Source organism: Sminthopsis crassicaudata, chromosome 4 (assembly GCF_048593235.1).
Source record: "Sminthopsis crassicaudata isolate SCR6 chromosome 4, ASM4859323v1, whole genome shotgun sequence".
NCBI lineage: Eukaryota > Metazoa > Chordata > Mammalia > Dasyuromorphia > Dasyuridae > Sminthopsis > Sminthopsis crassicaudata.
In genome coordinates this window covers 370467805-370486550 of record NC_133620.1, presented here as the reverse complement: position 1 = coordinate 370486550, position 18746 = coordinate 370467805, and the positions used below count along the sequence as shown (strand labels likewise).

At 36.7% G+C, this 18746-nt stretch overlaps 1 protein-coding gene across 4 annotated transcripts in view; it reads left to right on the top strand.

The window, feature by feature from the left end:
• The window catches only part of ACACA (acetyl-CoA carboxylase alpha), a 221727-nt gene that overhangs the window by 53125 nt on the left and 149856 nt on the right, over nucleotides 1–18746 (top strand). For all 4 annotated transcript variants that reach the window (XM_074262047.1, XM_074262045.1, XM_074262046.1 and 1 more), the window contains exons 10-24: nucleotides 1071–1181; nucleotides 1839–2048; nucleotides 3191–3361; nucleotides 5521–5682; nucleotides 5924–6087; nucleotides 11425–11575; nucleotides 12167–12270; nucleotides 13377–13458; nucleotides 14100–14245; nucleotides 14390–14540; nucleotides 15585–15719; nucleotides 16027–16173; nucleotides 16721–16909; nucleotides 17639–17739; nucleotides 18445–18533. In XM_074262047.1, coding sequence (XP_074118148.1) covers nucleotides 1071–1181; nucleotides 1839–2048; nucleotides 3191–3361; nucleotides 5521–5682; nucleotides 5924–6087; nucleotides 11425–11575; nucleotides 12167–12270; nucleotides 13377–13458; nucleotides 14100–14245; nucleotides 14390–14540; nucleotides 15585–15719; nucleotides 16027–16173; nucleotides 16721–16909; nucleotides 17639–17739; nucleotides 18445–18533 — 2113 coding nt within the window. The remainder of the gene's footprint in view (nucleotides 1–1070; nucleotides 1182–1838; nucleotides 2049–3190; nucleotides 3362–5520; nucleotides 5683–5923; nucleotides 6088–11424; nucleotides 11576–12166; nucleotides 12271–13376; nucleotides 13459–14099; nucleotides 14246–14389; nucleotides 14541–15584; nucleotides 15720–16026; nucleotides 16174–16720; nucleotides 16910–17638; nucleotides 17740–18444; nucleotides 18534–18746) is intronic.

Here is an 18746-nt window from a genome sequence, read left to right as displayed (position 1 = left end):
AAAAATTTTTTGATTACTCATTCATTCTTGTTTAAATTCATTCAGTAGCTATAAAGCTCAACTTCTACCCCAACTTGGCTTAGTGAAGATGGCAGCAACAGTGGCAGGAGGTGAAGGCAGAAGCAGAAGCAGTAGCTCAATAATAACTGCTTTTCCTTTTTCTCTCTTCCATTTACCATTTATAATATAAAAGAACTGCTATCTTTTGCAGATGTTTACAAAAAAGAGAACTATATTATGTAGTTAGTTCTATTTCAGTTGGAAATGTTAATTTATCAAAGAAAGTATTATAGTCACATTTAGGATAAAATAAAAATAATAAAGAATAGGTTGAACATCTAATTCTACTTGAACTTGTTGCCTTACAGGTAAAACATAAATGTAAAGTTTTCCTTAAATTTATTTTCACTTCGTATTAAATGTAATGTCTTGTTAAATCCCTTTGACAATTTGATTCTTGAAGTAGTTGGAGGGTATAGTGAATACAGAGTTCTGGACATGGAGTCAGAATGACCCAAGACAAATTCTGTCTCACATACTTCCTAGTTGTGAGAACCTGTATAAAATGAGGATAATAATAGCACTTGCTTCCCAGAGTTATTGGTGGGATCATAAGAGATAATATGTAAAAAGTACTTGGCAAACCTGTATAAGTGTTACCTATTGTTTTTGTACTGTAAGGTGATCATGGCACTTTAATATAAACTAGGAGTTAAGGGAGTTTGGATTAAATATTACTGGCCCCAGAGAATTCTGTGAAGGCAGCCTTTTAGTAAGTTCTTGATATCTGCTTGTTTTAATGTCTTTCTGCCTCTGATCACAGATAAATGTGGAAAAAATTCTGGTAATATGATTATTGAGATTAATTTCGATCATAGCTGTCTGTTTTATATTAAGATGCTGGTTTTGACTAAGCATTTGCAGTTGCATTTGTTAAAATAGGAAAGACGGGTGCATTTGATACATTTGAACAATTTGTATCCTTGTGAATAATTTCCCCCCTGCCCTCTTCTCTTATACTTCCCACTTAATTCTCTGAGCTTCTCTTTTTTTCTCTTTCCTCTTTCTAGGCAGCTGAGGAAGTTGGTTATCCAGTTATGATCAAGGCCTCAGAAGGAGGAGGAGGAAAGGGAATCAGAAAAGTGAACAATGCTGATGACTTTTCTAACCTCTTCAGACAGGTAGTGTACCTTGAATTCTCTGCTTGGGTTAGTATGTTTCAAAGACAGTTATTAAAGATTTATTGAGTTAAAAGTAACTGTAGAAATAATGAAAAAATGCATGTAAAAGATTTTGGAAAAGCATCGAGTACTCTACCAGTTTACCACATAGTGATAAATGTCAGGGCACATAGTCTCTTATTTGGGGTATACAAAGTCTTTTGGGCTATAGAAACCAGAATCTTGGCTTCAGCTTTGTTCTGGTGGCTGCAGGATTATTTCTTGCTATGAGATATGGCTTATTTTCCACGCTGTATTCCTGTTCTCCTTATAGTATGCATGAATATTTGTTGTATGATATTCCTTTTAATTTATTGGATATCTAACTGGAAATATAGCCTATTAAAGAGAGGTGTGAAGAAGAATTTTATCATAGTAGCAAAAATGCTTTTATTAGAGAGGCTGCATGGTATAATGGATAGAAAACTGACTTGGAAGGTTGGAAAATCTAGGTTTAAGTCTTACTAATATCAGAAATTGATGAAAAGATGCAGATATACATTATAGAGAATGAATTTCCTCCTGGATGCTCCCTGTGCCAGTGAAATCCCTGGTCCCATCTACTTCCAACAGAAATGTAGGAGAGTGAGATGGTATTCATTTCCTTATCTGTTCTAGGTTCAAGCTGAAGTTCCTGGGTCCCCAATCTTTGTGATGAGATTAGCCAAACAGTCTCGTCACTTGGAGGTACAAATCTTAGCAGATCAGTATGGCAATGCTATCTCCTTGTTTGGTCGTGACTGCTCTGTGCAGCGTAGGCACCAGAAGATCATAGAAGAGGCTCCTGCCACTATTGCAACTCCAGCAGTATTTGAACATATGGAACAGGTGAGCGAAGCAAAAAAAAAAAAAAGGATATTAGAACTTTGTTGTTATTCTTACAATTCAGCCATCAAACAAATGCCATTATAAAAATGTATATATTCTTTAACACTGTATTCCATAAGTGAAAAAGGAGAAGAATCCTAGCAATATTTAATGTTTCTTATATTTTTCAAGATATACTAAGTTTTTTGGAACTTGACAGCAAGATTATATCTGTTGTTCAAAGACAAGCTTAGCTAAGTGTAGGATGCCTATTATCTTATTGGCCCCAAGATAGCTTCTTGTCCACAAAAAGTCATGATATTTGGAGGAGATGTGATTTCTTTTTGTGAAGGAATTGCATATCCCAGAAACAACATATTTGAGTTATATGCTAGAAAGGTGGTCCTGTCTTCCAGAATGACTATTTGAGTTTGGGCCTTACAAATTAAAGTCTTGTATTTTTTTCTTCACATTGATCTCCTAGAGTTTACCTCAAAGTCTACCTTCTTTAGAATAGTTTTCTAAGCATGTTTAAGATGCATAGTTTACTTTTTTTTTTTTAAATCAGAAAAATTTCATCCCAGAAGACCATGGTAAGCAAAATACTAGAGATTGGAAAGCCTGGTGTAGTGAATCAGAAGTCATTTTTAAAAATTTTTATTTCTTTTTGCTAAGGCAATTGGGGTTAAGTGACTTAACCCAGGTTCACACAGTCAAGCAGTGTTAAGTGTCTGATGTCAGATTTGAACTCAGGTCCTCCTGTCTTCAGGGCTGGTGTTCTATCCACTGTACAACTAGCTGCCCTCCTTTTCTTTTAGTAACTAAGTTCTCCTTTTCTTTGGACTCCAAACTAGCCAGATAAATAGTGTTCTGATGGATTGACCTATATTGTCTTGTGCTTTGTCTTTACATAAGTATGGGGTGTGTCAGCTTTCTATTGTAAAAGTGTGAACAAACTAAATAATTTCTATGCCCTCCTTCAGTTTTAGATTCTAGATCATGGTCAGAATGGAGAAAAAAAATGTCCTTGTATAGCTAGAAGTCTTGAACCCTTACATATTTGGAAGTATTGAGTTATTGAGGTAGTTCAAGGTAACAGAAAAGGACTGGATTTTGGATATAATAGGGTTCTTGAATTTGCTTATCATGACTTTGTCCTTCAGTGTGCTGTGAAACTTGCCAAGATGGTAGGTTATATCAGTGCTGGGACTGTGGAGTACCTCTACAGCCAGGATGGCAGCTTCTACTTCTTGGAGCTGAATCCGCGGCTGCAGGTGGAGCACCCTTGTACGGAGATGGTGGCTGATGTCAACCTTCCAGCGGCACAACTCCAGGTGAGTCCCAGTACTCCTGGGCTTGATGAGTCCTCAGGGGAGCATGAGAATGTCAGCAATAACTGAAGAACTGGCTCTTCCAGTGTCTGATAGGAAGGGATCAGAATCTTTTGTGGTATTCAATTCAGTTGTATTGTGCAATTTTGTGATTTATGACTTATGCTCTTTGTATATAATGTAGGGGTAACTTGTTTTCCCTGATAAGACTAGAAATGCAGGCAAGTTTTGAAATGCCAGAGCTAGGTACTTGAGAATTAGACTTGTATTTCTTAGGGGATCATTCCATAATTCAGGTCATGAGTATTATAAGAAAGCATGACAACAAAAATGATTTATATTTAAAGAAGATCCTTATGTTTGGCACCAGTGACCCTCTTGATTATTCCTTAGTTGATCCTTGGTTGCATGTCAAAATGCAGAGGTAGCCTGAGTATTTTCTGGCAAGGATGATATGTATAGTACCTCTTATATTTCTAAGACTTGGAGAGTGACTCCTGGAAAATACTTATTAATGTAAATACTCTTTTAGAGTGAACTTACTCATTAGCATCTGCAAAATCAACATTTTGGTATACAAAGAAATGAAAAAATAAGATTGTATATAACACTGTAAATTTCAATTATACATTCTCCCACCTTCCCCCCACTCCCTTTGTTGAGGCAATTGGGGATAAGTGACTTGCCCAGGGTCACACAGGTAGGAAATGTTTCATGTCTGAGGTCAAATTTGAACTCAGGTTCTCCTGACTTCAGGACTGGTGCTCTATCTACTGAACCACTAGCTGCCTCCACTGTTTGTTTTAAAGGGAAATGTCTATTAAAATTTAATATGGTAATAATGAAATTTCCCAGTGTCTTTGAATTTTTCTTCTATGTATTTTTAAGTGCTTTATTTTTGTGTTTTTTGTTGTTGTTGCACTTATCGTTATCTTCTAACTATCACCTACTCCCAGGCATTTCTAATAGCAATAGTGTAGTCAAGCAAAACTGTTCAGCACATTGATATGTCCAGGTATGTCTCATTCTGCATCGCTGATCGCTTACCTTTCTGTGGCTGACTTGCTTCTCTTATCAGTTTCCTGAATTCATAGTTAGTTTTTACTTCCATCTGAATTTTTTTATCTTTCTTAGTTATTTTCTTTTACACTTATATTATTTTTATAACTGACAGCATTGGTCTCTTAATTACTTTATTGGGCTAGGGAAGGCCACCACAATTAATGAAGAAGCTAGGTGGTACTTGTAACCAAACAATAACAATAGTACATTCTCAAATGGTTTATAAAACACTTTCCTCCCACAGTACCATAGTATAGGTAATAAGAGTAATATTCTCATTTTACAGCTGAGAAAACTGAAGCCAGAGAGTTGAGATGACATGGCCATAGGCAAATTTTAGCTAGAAAGCTAATCATCTGGGACTCAATTTTGTAATTTCTGATTCTATGTTCAATGTTCACTTCATTATGTGTTCCTGTCCTTCAGGATATACTCTATAACATCTCAGGTTCTGGTTTTTGAGAAGGAAGCAAACTTTTATCTCCTTTATAGGTTTGTGGGATTTAGAGAAGTGATAGTGCAGTTAGGCTCTGCCAGATTTACCTGGCCAGCAGTTTCTGAATACTACCCTGATGTCTGCTGGGAGTGTTGTGTAGTCTTATGCTTTTTCTTCTATGTTGTTTTTCCTTATTTCTTTTTATTTTTAACCTGTCTTATAACCAAACCTATATAGGGTATATTTTCTTTGGATTCTTAAAATTGTTTCCTCATGCATTTTTTTTAACTTTATTATAATCTATTTATTTATTTCTACCACGAATACATTGTTATTAGTTTAAAATGACTTTTTGATCTCAAAAAGGAAGCAGTGGCATATGTTAGGTTTATCTTTGTGATATTCCAGAGTGAATTTGGGTTATGAGAAGATGGGGACAGTTATTAAACATAGTGATGCCAAGTTGACTTGGAGTAGTTTTGAGTAAGTCCTAATGTTTATCATTTGTGCAATTCATCCCCATAAAAAGGTAATAGAGTTTTGTAGGAATGATAGGCAGTGATTTCTGAGGTAGAAGAGATATGTGGATAGTGTGATAACTTCTAAGTTCACAGGAAAAGTAATTATGAATGATCTTACTCACATGTGGTTTGTTCTTCTTCAGATTGCCATGGGTATTCCTCTGTACAGAATTAAGGATATCCGAATGATGTATGGAGTCTCACCTTGGGGAGATGTCCCCATTGATTTTGAAAACTCTGCTCATGTCCCATCCCCAAGGGGTCACGTCATTGCTGCTCGGATCACTAGTGAGAATCCTGATGAGGTAATTAAAGAGCTTACTGAATCACAGTGTTCAGTATGTACATTTTGCTCTAGTGGGGAAGATAGCAGAAAGGTTTAGATTGAGTCCTGCCTGCTCATACTTATGTGAAGACCTGCTTCCTGGCCCTATCACCAACTACACAGATCTTCCTTCAAGGCTGCTCCTTGAAACACCAAACCCTAAGAAAATTTCTTCCTGGGAATGTACTAAAATTTATTTTATATTCACCATCTTCTTATAGGGTTTTAAGCCCAGCTCAGGAACAGTCCAGGAATTGAATTTCCGCAGCAATAAGAATGTTTGGGGATATTTCAGTGTTGCTGCTGCAGGTGGACTTCACGAGTTCGCAGATTCTCAGTTTGGTCACTGCTTCTCCTGGGGAGAAAACCGAGAAGAAGCCATTTCGTAAGTATTCAGGTGCTTAACTGTATTCAGGAAGTAAAGCATTTCTTGAGTCTTAAACTTGGAGTTTTTCACAAAAGTATAATTTTAGATAGCCTAGTTGAAGCATATAGGGACATGGCTGTCCCCAAAGTCTTGATGTACTATTAAACTCTAATAACTTAAGAAGTATAACTGCTCCAAACTTTTATGTCAGGACTATTGTATATGCATTAAAACCTAATTCTATGGGAGAACTTAAGGCTGTATTTACCAGTGCCATCCTTTTGGTAGTTAATGAGTAGCAACTGAAGAAGATATTTACAGAGTTGGAAAATCAAGCAGAGTACTTGTGTGGAATTTTAATAAGAAACATAGCAATACATTTTAAAGATTTTTTTTTTTTTACTTTTTTTTTTTTTTGGTAAGTGTAGCATTTGTAATTCTGAAGTTATTAAAGCTTTACTAATTGCAAAGTTGTAGAAAACGAACAATTGTGCTCTGTTGGATTACTAAAAAAAAGCAGTTAACTTATTAAAAAAACCACAGTAACTATGGTTCTTTCAGTTGGTGTCTCATGTAGATGCTAAAAGCACGTGACTTTGAGCAATTCTTTGATTTACCAGTAATGAGTGAAGTATCATAAAACAGGCTTTCCAGAATGACTACTCAAAAGAGGTGGATCTAGTTATGCACTGAGTAAAAACAGAAGGTATGAAGAATGCATTTTTTTCTAGATTATTTAACATTTGTGCTAGGTATTACAGTGGATAAAATGCTGGACCTGAAATCTGGAAGACTTATCTTCTTGAATTCAAATTTGATCCTTGACATTTACTAGCTGTACCCTTAGTTGTAATTTAATCCTGTTTTCCCCAGTTTTTTCATCTGTAAAATGAGCTGAAGAAGAGAATGACAAACTACTCCAGTATCTCTATGGAAAACCCCCCATTGTAGTCAAGTTGGACATGACTGAACAACAACAATAACAAATATTTCTGAATTACAGTTTAAGATGTAATCCTACAAGTCTCACAAACCTAATAAAAAGGTTTGGTAGAAATGAATTGGTAAAATAGAAATAATGGTACTTCTCCAAAATCAGACAACTAATAAGCATCTGATTTCAGATTTTATTTCAGATCTTTTTTGACACCAGACCCAGTGCTTTATCCATTGTGCTATCAGCTGCAAAAAACTGCAGTGTATGAGTGTAAAGGAATTAAACTATGAAAAATGTTGTGGCTATGAAAAATTCAAAGAAACATGGGAAAAATTATATGATTTGATAGAGTGAGATAAATTGAACCCCAAAAAGATTATGTTTAATGATACTACTCCAATTAATCTTAATGAAAATATTTTAAAAAAGAAACCAGACTTGAGTAAATAAACTAGTGTTTCTAGAGAACAGAGAATATAACAATATTTCTTCTCTTATGGTGGAGAACAAGTTACTATTAGGACAAAATGTTACATCCACTCAGACATTGTCAGGTGGTTTCTCTTTTTATTTTTCTTGGTTGAAAGAGAGTCCTGTGGGGGAAGAGTTAGGGAACACTCATGATCTAGAAGTGACTGTGATGTAAATTTAAAAGACATGAATAAAAAATATTTTCAAAAACACGTTTAAAAGTATTTTAAACCAAAAAGCACAAAAGAAAGTAAAATTGCTTCCATATTATATTTCCATCATATTTCCATCAGGATAAATATCCTAGAATAATGATAGTGTTGAATGTCAGTAGAAACAATCCAAGAAAGTAGCCAGCAGTAAACTCCATGTTCCAGAAATCTTTCACCACAGTATGAGAAAGTGAGCTGTGCTGGGGCCTAAAGAGGCAAATCTGATGGAAGATATATTTTTGTGACTTGTAGAATAGTACATATAAATGGAATCAGGCACTGGAACAGTATACCTTATTCTACAGTAGGGAGGAACCTGGATGTGACAAAAAGGAATAGAATGACATCAAATATTAAGTAGATATTTTTATGTTCTGAAATTCCGGGCAGACTGGCAAAGCTTGGTGGAGAACATTTGTGAGAAAAGCTATGGTAACCCCGAGAGTAGTGATATTATCAGTGGACTAGAGTCTAGGTTACTTGGACTGAACTAGGCAATAATAGATAAGGAGTTCAGGAAATGCATGTGGCATCCTGGTTGTGGTGACTTTAGATATCTGGATATCTGAGAAACTATCTTTCTTCCCAAAGCATAGAAGTTAGTAATTTCTTGGTTTGACTTGTTAATTTAATTGTTTCAAAGTGGATGATAATATGATGGATACAGGTATGTATTAGAAAACTAGAAAGAGTGACAGATTTGTTGTTAGGATCTTAGTTTAAATTCTAGTTCTGATATATACTACCTGCGTAACCTTGTGCAATCCATTTAAACTTTTTCTGGGTCATGTTTTCCTCATTGATTCTAACTGGTTTTGGAGGTGGGAATAAAAAGGAGCTTAACTAAAGATGATGACTTCTTTTAGTATAGATGATTAGGAAGGAGAAGAGAGCTCGACTTGGCAATTCTTCATAACACTGATTTACTCAGTGACCCATCATAATTCTAGAGTAGCAGTGATGACCTGAGCTACCCACTTCTGAAAAAGAAGTGATGGAATTAAGATGCAGAATGAAACTTGGTTTTGGACATTGCTAATTAGGGAATTTATTTTGCTTGACTGAATATTTTATTACCAGGGATTTTTCTTTTTCTCCTAATTATGATTGCAATATGAGGGAGAAAAAAGAAATAATAATTATAAAAGGAAAAATAAAAGTTATTACAAAAAGAACCCAAAAATGTCTTTTTGGGTATGAGAATAGAGGGGGAAAAAATAGGCTAACATTTTTATCCTTGATTTAAATAAAGGAGATGTCATACATATAAAGGTTGTAGATGAATCAAAACAAGAAGAAGAGAGATCTACTTTTTTTATGACTGAAAAATATACCTTAACCAGGGCTTTGGATTAAAAAAATTATAAAATGAAACATAATGGGGAGAGAGGTGAAGTTTTACACTTTTGTTTTTTAAAAAAATCACTTTTACATATACAATAATAAATAAAAATTAAAAAATACATTAATAAAATACATATACAAATAGGGGAAGTGCAGCAGTTGAAAAATACTTGGGCTTTTCGTTGATTTCAATGTCAGGACAAATCAAGCATGCAGCTCACAAGATCATTAATTGGCAGTTGCAAAGGATCTTAGAGGTCAAACCTAGTCCCATCTTGTTTTAGCAATGAAGGTGCTGAGGCATAGAGAGGTTAGGAAATGATTTTACTAGTGTCACACAGCTATGAAGTGTCTTGTGGTAGCATCTAAATTCAGGTTTTTCTGACTCCCTGTCCAGCACTCTAGGAGACCTTGTGCCACTTAGTTGCTTAATAAAAGCCAGCATTTATTTAACACTTTAAGGTTTGTGCTTTCCAAACATCTCACCATGTTATCATAGTAATTCTCTGCTGGGTAAGATGGTGTTACTGTCCCCATTTTATACATCAAGAAGCTGAGGCAGGCAGGTTAAATGATTTGTCCGTGGTCACACAACTACTAAATGTTATGTTTGAACCCGGGTCTTCCTGATTTCAAGTTCAACTGCTTTTTTCTACACTCAAGCTGCTCAGTATTCATTCTTTAAGCAGTTACTTAATGGATGTAACATATACATAGGGTTAGGGTTAGTATTAAACAGTTGAGAAAAAAATGCTAGTAAGTATTTGTCACTCTCATGCAACATGTTTTTTGGACATGCCACTTGAAATTCCAATATGGAGCCACAAAGCTATTTACCATGTCATTGGGAAGGGATTTTTGCTTTTAAATTTTTGTTGATGTTTTTTTCTTATATTTCCTAAATTTCCAAATATATCCATTCTCGCTCCCCTGTTGAGCCACCTGTTATGACAAAGAATCAAGAGCAAAGAGAGGGGGGAAAAGTGGATGAACAAAACTAGCTAACACAACTCAGTGGTATGTGTATATAATATTCTATACTCATAGTCCTCCAATTCTACAAAGAAAGTAGAAAGGTATATTTTCTAAAATGTTCTTTGAGGTTAAGCATCATCATTGTAATTATTTACCTTTTAGTGTTTTGTACTTCCCATTTATACATTACTATTATTATTATTATTTTCTTTGTCCTGTTTCATTGTGTCTCTTCATTCGCCTCTTAGTTTTTCATAATAATTGTGTTTTTATCCTATTCTGTAGCATTCTTGTGCTATGATTTGTTTAGCTGTAATCCATTCAGGAGGAGAATGGAGAGACACAATGAAGCAAGGTCTAGTTTTGGCATAAGGCAGCTTTGTGACTTAGATAAACTGTCTATCATCTCTGGGTTTATTGATTATGAAACAAGAGGGTTAGATTAGATGAGGAGTCTTCATCCCCCTTTGGCAGTCACATGAAACTTATGGATCCATCAGAATGTTTTTAAATACATAAATTATATAAAAGATTACAAAGGGGATTTATATTGAAATCAAAAGTATCAAAGTATCAAACCAGTCAATTAAGTTTAAGGGTCTATGATTAAAAGCCCCCCCCTGGACTAGATGCTCTTCAAAGTCTCTTCTAGCCCTAAAATCATATGAATGAAGTAATCTGACTGTAGGTGTACTATCAACTTTGTTTTAAAAAAAAACAAAAAAAAAACATCTTATTTTTCAAATATGTATGTTCATTTCTGATTATGCCTCTGTGTCCTGTGTCTCCACTCATGAGTCATCCAGGGAACAGGAAATGGAGGAGGGAAAGAAGGGCTGAAAAAGCAGTTCAGCATAGCTATTTCCCACACTACTCTTCCTGGCTCTGAAGGGAGTGGAGGGAGGTCACTGTCATTCTTGTGGAAGCTGGCCAAAGCAGGCAATGAGGCAGCTAGAATCTAGGACAGAATTGAGTGAATGAAGCAGTGAAAACCAGTGTGGTAAAAGGGAGGATTTGGAAGGTTTCCCCCCCCCTCCCCAAGAAATGATTGCTTTATTGCTAGAATTCATCATTAAAATACATTTTTTAAATAAGAATGGGACTGCCTATAATTTTTTATTTTCTTGTTATCTCAAAAGTGACTGATTTGCCAGTAATTCCTTACCAGGGTATCCATCTGATTTTGACATTGCCCTATTTTCAGTGTGTCACGGATCTGTGATTATGTCAGTTTTGAGTATTGTGGTATAGGACCTCCCTTCCTTTTTGGGGTTGATGGTGACCCTGACAAGTTGAGAGAGCCAGTGGTCACATGACTAGGAAGGTTTGAGTGGGCACTGGATTCCTGCCTCTGTACCAGGGTCTTCCCTCTCTTTTCTCCGCAATATGTGCTCAGAGGCTGATCCTGTTTTCCAGAAACATGGTAGTGGCTCTGAAGGAGCTGTCTATCCGGGGAGACTTCCGGACTACGGTCGAGTACCTGATCAAACTGCTGGAGACGGAAAGCTTCCAGCATAACCGCATCGATACGGGCTGGCTGGACAGGCTGATTGCTGAGAAAGTGCAGGTGGGGGCTGCTGAGATAGCCCTGTGCTTCCCCCTCCCCTATGCCCCGGTCACTTCCTGGAGCAGGCCTGAGAACAGCATTATGGGATTGAAATATTACTCTTCCCCTCCTTTTCACTCCTCTTGACTTGCTCCCATTACAAGTTGGGTCTAGGGTTGTGTTAGCTTAGTTGGGAAAAAGCCAGGGGTCTTACAGGGGTCTTATACACAGCCTACGTACGTGATATTTTGGAGAAGAGAAACTTTGTTTCTGGGTCACTGGGGGCTTCCTCTGTTTATTTTCTGCTTCTGATCTGGTGCCATTTTCCATTAACCAGATGGCATCAAGGCATTCACAAGAATCCCTTGGAAGCAGAAGACCATGTGTGTGGGCCTAGCATCAGGCAAATAGTGATACCATGGTCCTCTTGTTAATTTGGAGTAAAAGAAGGAAAATCTTCTAGTAGAAACTTTTTTTCCACCATGAACTTGCTTTTTAAGTTTGAGGAATAAAAGCAGAGGTGCCAATTGACCATGCCTTTTTTTTTTTTTTTTTTTTTTTTTCCTTTTTCTTTTTCTTTTTCTTTTTTTGCCTTCTTTTCCTTTCTCCTAGGCAGAGCGTCCTGATACCATGTTGGGGATTGTATGTGGAGCTCTACATGTGGCAGATGTGAGCCTTCGGAACAGTGTCTCCAATTTCCTTCACTCATTAGAGAGGTAGGATTATGATTAGTCATCCTTTACCCCAATTACTTACATTGGTTTTAGGGTTGAATCCTCAAGATAAGCATTACCAATTAAAAATTTAAATTTATTTAGATCTTTTTATTAGAAGTTTAACATTGAACATTAGTGCAACCAAATGTCCTGGTTTACTATTTATTTTCATTTAACTTCATTGTATAAAAAATCATGATTGTTTTTCCTATCATTCCTCACCTGGCTTTTTTACTACTTTCTCCTCATATAAGGTTGTAGTATGTATTCCCTCTACTTTTGGTTTTGCTTTTTTCCTTTTGTATTATTTCTTAAAGGTCTTTCCAGAGTCTGACTTAATCACATTGTAGAATTCCTTTACATTGAATGTGACACAATTTATTTGACCATTACTCAGTCATTGAGCATACAGGTTATTCTAGCAGTTTGTAAGCAATTGTTTGTTTTCTGAAGCTAGAGAATGGTTTCAGGGAATTGTAGTTTAGAATTTTTGCTTTGGGCTACATTGAAAAAGATTATTTACTTTATCTGGAATTTCATATGAAGAATAAAGACTTAAGAAGCTATACATTCTTGGATATCTGATCCTTCCCTGAGCTGCTCAATACTCCCTCAGGCTTTGGAGTGAGAAGTTCTTGTACTCTTTACTAGTCTTGATATATTATATTAGCTTTTTTTAACCCTTGAGAATAAGGTATGATAGACTGATAGGCAGTGAAAGCTCTTGAGTTATGTCAGAGCATCAGTCAGGCATGTATGAAGTTGAATTAACATCTGGGGCTAACTGAGCAGTCTCACCTGCTGGGCTCTATTTTTAAAACTTGAAGGAAAGTATTTAAGAAAGTTCGAAATTTAAATAGCTTAAATCATAAAAACTGGGATGGGGGCTCAGGATGGACCAGAAAATTCATAGAATGGCATAGGACTTAGATTTTTAAAAAAGTAACCCTGAAGGTCATCATTTTCATGATGTTACTTTGCTGCTGGAAAAACCTTTTGTATGGCAGAATTTATTTAATAAATGGAGAAGAGTAATAGACTATACTATACTTGGTTATTTGATTTTCAGAGCCATGTGGTAATGTGTAATACATAACTTTTTCCAGGGGTCAGGTCCTTCCTGCTCACACACTTCTGAACACAGTTGATGTTGAGCTTATATATGAAGGAGTCAAGTATGTGCTGAAGGTATGAACATCTCTGAGAACCCTATTCTTTGCTTTTCTGTCCATTTTTATTTTAAGGGAAGAGGCACAGAAAACATTTGGGCTACAGAATGATTGAATTATATTTTACAAAATGTAAGTAAGAAGGGATAAGAGTAAGTCGGGGCACTCAGTCAAATCAGCCAAGAAGTATTATCAAAAGAGTTTAAAAATGGTTGGAAGTTTTCAGGTATAGCACATTTGCCTGGGTGGCATATGGTATTGTAGTAAAAGCCTGCCCTCGGGTTATTTTAATCTGTGAAAGTCAGCTTCATGCTGCAGAGGGTCTGTGAAGTTCTGTGTAACCTCTTGGTATTAGGCAAGAGATTGAAGAGTGAATTCAGACTAAGGAAAAACAACTACCTTAGATGAGTTTATTACCAGTGGAGCCAAGTGGAACCTGTGGCTACTTTAGCAGGTCTAAGAAATAGCTAGAGGAAAGGAAGAAAGCAGAGAAGAGGGAGAGAGTCAGAAAAAAGGATAGAGGAGAGTGGCAGGACTAACATCACGTGGACTTTCACAGTGGTTGGTGTTATCTCTTACTCTGTTATCCTGTGGTCATCTCCAGGGCTCTGCTTAGAAATGATACAGTGTCCATCTCCAATTGTTTTTGATGGTCAATAGGTGACCCGGCAGTCCCCTAACTCCTATGTGGTGATCATGAATGGTTCCTGTGTAGAGGTGGATGTGCACCGTCTGAGTGATGGAGGATTACTTTTGTCTTATGATGGAAGTAGTTATACAACATACATGAAGGAAGAAGTGGATAGGTGAGTCTCAATTGTAGCCAATGATTGGATCAGCCTCTTGTCTTCTGGAAGAACATGGAATTCGGGCAGCATTAAAGAAATGTTTATCTATATACTTCTACTTAAGTGATTCAAGACCTCTTTTGCTCCATTTGTGTTCCTTAGATACCGCATCACAATTGGCAATAAGACCTGTGTATTTGAAAAGGAGAATGACCCATCTGTACTCCGTTCACCTTCTGCTGGAAAGTTGATCCAATATATTGTGGAGGATGGAGGCCATGTGTTTGCTGGCCAGTGCTATGCTGAGATTGAGGTTAGGAGTGATTGGAAGAAAGAACAATTGGCCCCAGGCATGAATGTACTAGAGTAAAAAAGGGACAGAAAAAAAGTATTTACTCTTTGTTCAGGGAAAAATGGAATTAATGTGCATGTATTCTCTTGACTAATGGAATCAAGTCAATTCAGTATTGTTTAATTAATAGCCTCTGCTCTCTAGGAGCTTATAATGTATTGGGTAGAAGGATATAATGTGAGTAATGTGAGGATGGTGAGCTGAAAGTGCTAAGGGAAGGCTTCCTGCATTTCTGAAAGAGGACAATATTTAAGAAAGAAGAACTCACTTGAGGCAAGAGTACACTCCTAGGATGGCTCATGGCTTGAGTGAATAACACATTGTGGGGAAGATGGAATGTTGATTGAGGGGGACATTCTGACCAGTTTAGCAAGAATGCAGAGTGTAGGGTGTGTCCTGAAATTAGTCTAAAAAGGTAGGTCACTGTAAATAGACTGTAATTCTGATAGGGCAAAGCTTGAACCAATGAATGAAAAGGAGACCAGTTCTCCAAGTTCTTCAAAAAGTTGTTCTCCATCTTCATTAATGATTTAAAAAAAAATTTGTTCAGATCACAACAGAAGGGCTATATTAGACTTCAAGGAATTGACAGTTTGTAGGTGATGGAACTAGTTAAAAAGGGCAATTTTGTGATGTGTCATTTTTTAGAGTACATGCTTTTTAACCATGTAACCCCAAATTTTTCCCTAGATAGATTTCAAAGGGGTCTGTAAATTTGGATAAAAAAAGGTACATCTTTATTTTCACTGACCTCTAACTGAAATTTAGCATGTCTTTTCATTAAAAAAAAAAAATAAGGACTCTATAGACTTCCCCCAACTGCAAAGGATTTAGTGACAGAGAAAGATCAAGATCTCCTGTTTTAGAAGTATTCAGAGAAAGACCTGTTTTTTCAGTTTTGTGTAAAAACCTTTTTTTCATGGAGTCACAAAGGAAAGAATAAAGAGACATTTTTAGACTGTTTGAATTTGAACTGCTGCTAAGTGACTTCTTTTTCTACTGTAGGTGATGAAGATGGTAATGACACTAATATCTGTTGAATCTGGTTGTATCCACTATGTCAAGCGGCCTGGAGCAGCCCTTGATCCTGGTTGTGTAATTGCCAAGTTGCAGCTGGATAATCCTAATAAGGTTCAGCAGGTAGGTGTGATGATACCCTGGTTGCTTAACCCTGGTTGCTTATGTTTCCTAAAGGATACAAAAACTGAGATCTCCTAGCATTTCATTTCCTAGTTTCCTTTCACTCTTGTTCTTTCAGACATGCACTGAAAGTGTTTGAGATGGTGGTTCATTTTCTGCTTCTTTTGATTTGATGATTCTGCCTTGAGGCTTTCTCTCTTGTGGTAGAAAGAATAGTAGCAGAAATGCAAGATGCCATAATTACTGCAACTCTGTATTTCTTTCTAGAAGCAATGTAACAAGTAACTCAATCTTATTGGGTTAACAGGCTGAGCTACACACTGGAAGTTTGCCAAAGATCCAGAGTACAGCACTCAGAGGCGAGAAACTTCATCGAGTCTTCCATTACGTCCTGGATAACCTGGTCAACATTATGAATGGATACTGCCTTCCAGACCCTTTCTTTAATAGCAAGGTATGAAGACACTTGGTGAAGAGAATGACTTTTTTCTCCTTTCTTTCTACTTAGCAATAAATTATTCAGTCCAGTCATTGTGGAAGGTTCCCAAAAAAATCTATCCATTTCCCAATGTCCTCTATCGTCTGTTTAGTTTTTTGTTAGTGATTTGTACCTATTGCCATTGCAGCTAGGTCTGAAGTGTAGATATCAATTTTTATTAAAAATCCTCGTTAATTCAGCTTTTTCTTTCTCTTTTTGGTATTGATAGACTTGATTATCATTCCTGTCATAAAAGACGTCTGCCATGGAGATACAAGCTTATTTTGTAGGCTGGTTTAATTTTGGAAATATGGACCTGGCAATTAATACTCTCATGAATCTTTATCACTAGGATTTTTATTTTTGAAATTGGAATATTTTTTAAAATTTTAGACTATGAGTTAGTTAGACACTAACATTTGAGCCCCAAAGAATAAAAGTGTTTATTCATTAGTTGGATACATACCAGTTGCAGCTTTGTTAACCATCTTGCTTTTGTGTTGTTTTGGTTTCTTATCCTCAGGTAAAAGATTGGGTGGAGAGGTTGATGAAAACCCTCAGAGATCCCTCCCTGCCTCTCCTAGAATTGCAGGACATTATGACCAGTGTTTCTGGCCGTATACCCCCCAATGTGGAGAAGTCCATCAAGAAGGAAATGGCCCAGTATGCCAGCAATATCACTTCTGTCCTTTGCCAGTTTCCCAGCCAGCAGGTATTTCTTTTAGTTACTGTTGGGAAAATGAGGGTCTGCAGTGTGGCCAGAGCACTGCAGGTAGATAGGGACTGGGATCTCAACAGGATATGTGGCCCAAGATTTGATGTCTTTGTTGGTGGATTGTCCCATTTCTGGGATCATAAGCAATTGTTCCCTCATTAAATTTTTATTGAGTATGGGGTGGGGAGGATAAAAGAATGAGAAAGTTAAAATACATGAAATATAAGATGTCTAAAATTATTTTAAAAATACTTGATGCTGCTAGAGTTAACCATGATGACAAGATAGTTTTCATCCAGTGTCCTCCATTTCTACGGCCTTGGAATCTGTCCAAGCTAGAGAAGCTAGAGAAGCTCCTGGATTCTCTAGTCCGCTTAGTGTGGAACTTTGTTTGGCTTTGTGAGTGACTGCTTCATTCCCTTAGCAACATGACCTTGACATAGGAGGGAATCTCTTTAGCTTCCATTCTGGTTCTTAAGTACCCTGCCACACTTGCCATTATATTTCTGGTGGTATGGTTGTTGGTGTAGACATAGATTTGACAGGGAAGTTTGAAAGGGGATGAAGGCTGCCAATGGATAGCACAGACTCAGAATAGCCTTCATACTTAATTATGCCTGGATGATGTCAGTAGATGTAAGAAGAGCTTCCCTTTTGGAGATGAGGTAAAGAATAAAATGCTTTAGATCTCCCCTTGTTTCAGTTATCTTCACATTATACTTTTAGATTGCCAATATCCTAGATAGTCATGCAGCTACATTGAACCGGAAGTCTGAACGTGAAGTCTTCTTCATGAACACTCAAAGCATTGTGCAGCTCGTGCAGAGGTGAGGGCCTGTTGACAATAAATGCTTTTTACCTTTTTGCAGCCATGACCCAGGGTGAAATAGAAAATACTCACAATGCTATAACTCTTTCTCCAAATTTTTTATGTCTCTTTCATTTCTAAATAGAATATTTTCCCACTTTATTGACTAGCATTTGCTTTGCATTTTGGTGTGTGTTGGCAACTTATTTCTCTCTTCTCACCTCTCTTCACTCCCCCCCCGCCCCCCCTTGTGTTTTTGGATGTTTTTTATTTTTATATCCTAACAGTAGGCAAGCTGTTTAGGGCTTCATTAACTAATATACATGAGTATAGATGATGTCTGCAACTTTCATTTTCCCCAAAATTCATTTCTAAAGTTTTATAGGTAATAGTTCTAAAAACTATTTCCAGGGCCATAGTGATGACTCAGTGACAATGAGAGCAGGTGGAACCTAAGTCAGGCTACTTATTCTTAATGTTACTGGGTTTTAGTTTCTATTTGAAATTCTTCTTGGTCCATTGCCAGATACTTTGAAAGTTTTGACCCTGAATTAATATTCCCAATTGTGTTAGTAAGTGGGTTTTTCCTCTCTATACATGATCTTTTTAATTAAGGAAAGATTTAAGTAATTAAGGTCCATTTTAATTAAGGAAAGAGATTTGGCCTTCTTGTTTTTGAGTTTAGTCTTAGGCTCTTAAGTCACAACCTCGTCTATCTTAACAGGTACCGAAGTGGCATCAGAGGCCACATGAAGGCTGTGGTGATGGATCTGCTTCGACAGTACTTGAGAGTGGAGACTCAATTCCAGAATGGTAGGTGATAGGTCTCTTTTTCTGAGGACCAACCCAGAGTTAGGTCTAAAAGACCTGGAGAATTGACTCCAACCCCAGAGGATTCCATATCAATTAATCTGTCTGCTATTTTATTATCTTCTATCCATGAAATGTCAATAAAAACGTACTTTCACTTCTCAAAAAAAAATCATGTCATTTCCTAAGAAAGAAACAAAAAATATCTGTCCTTGC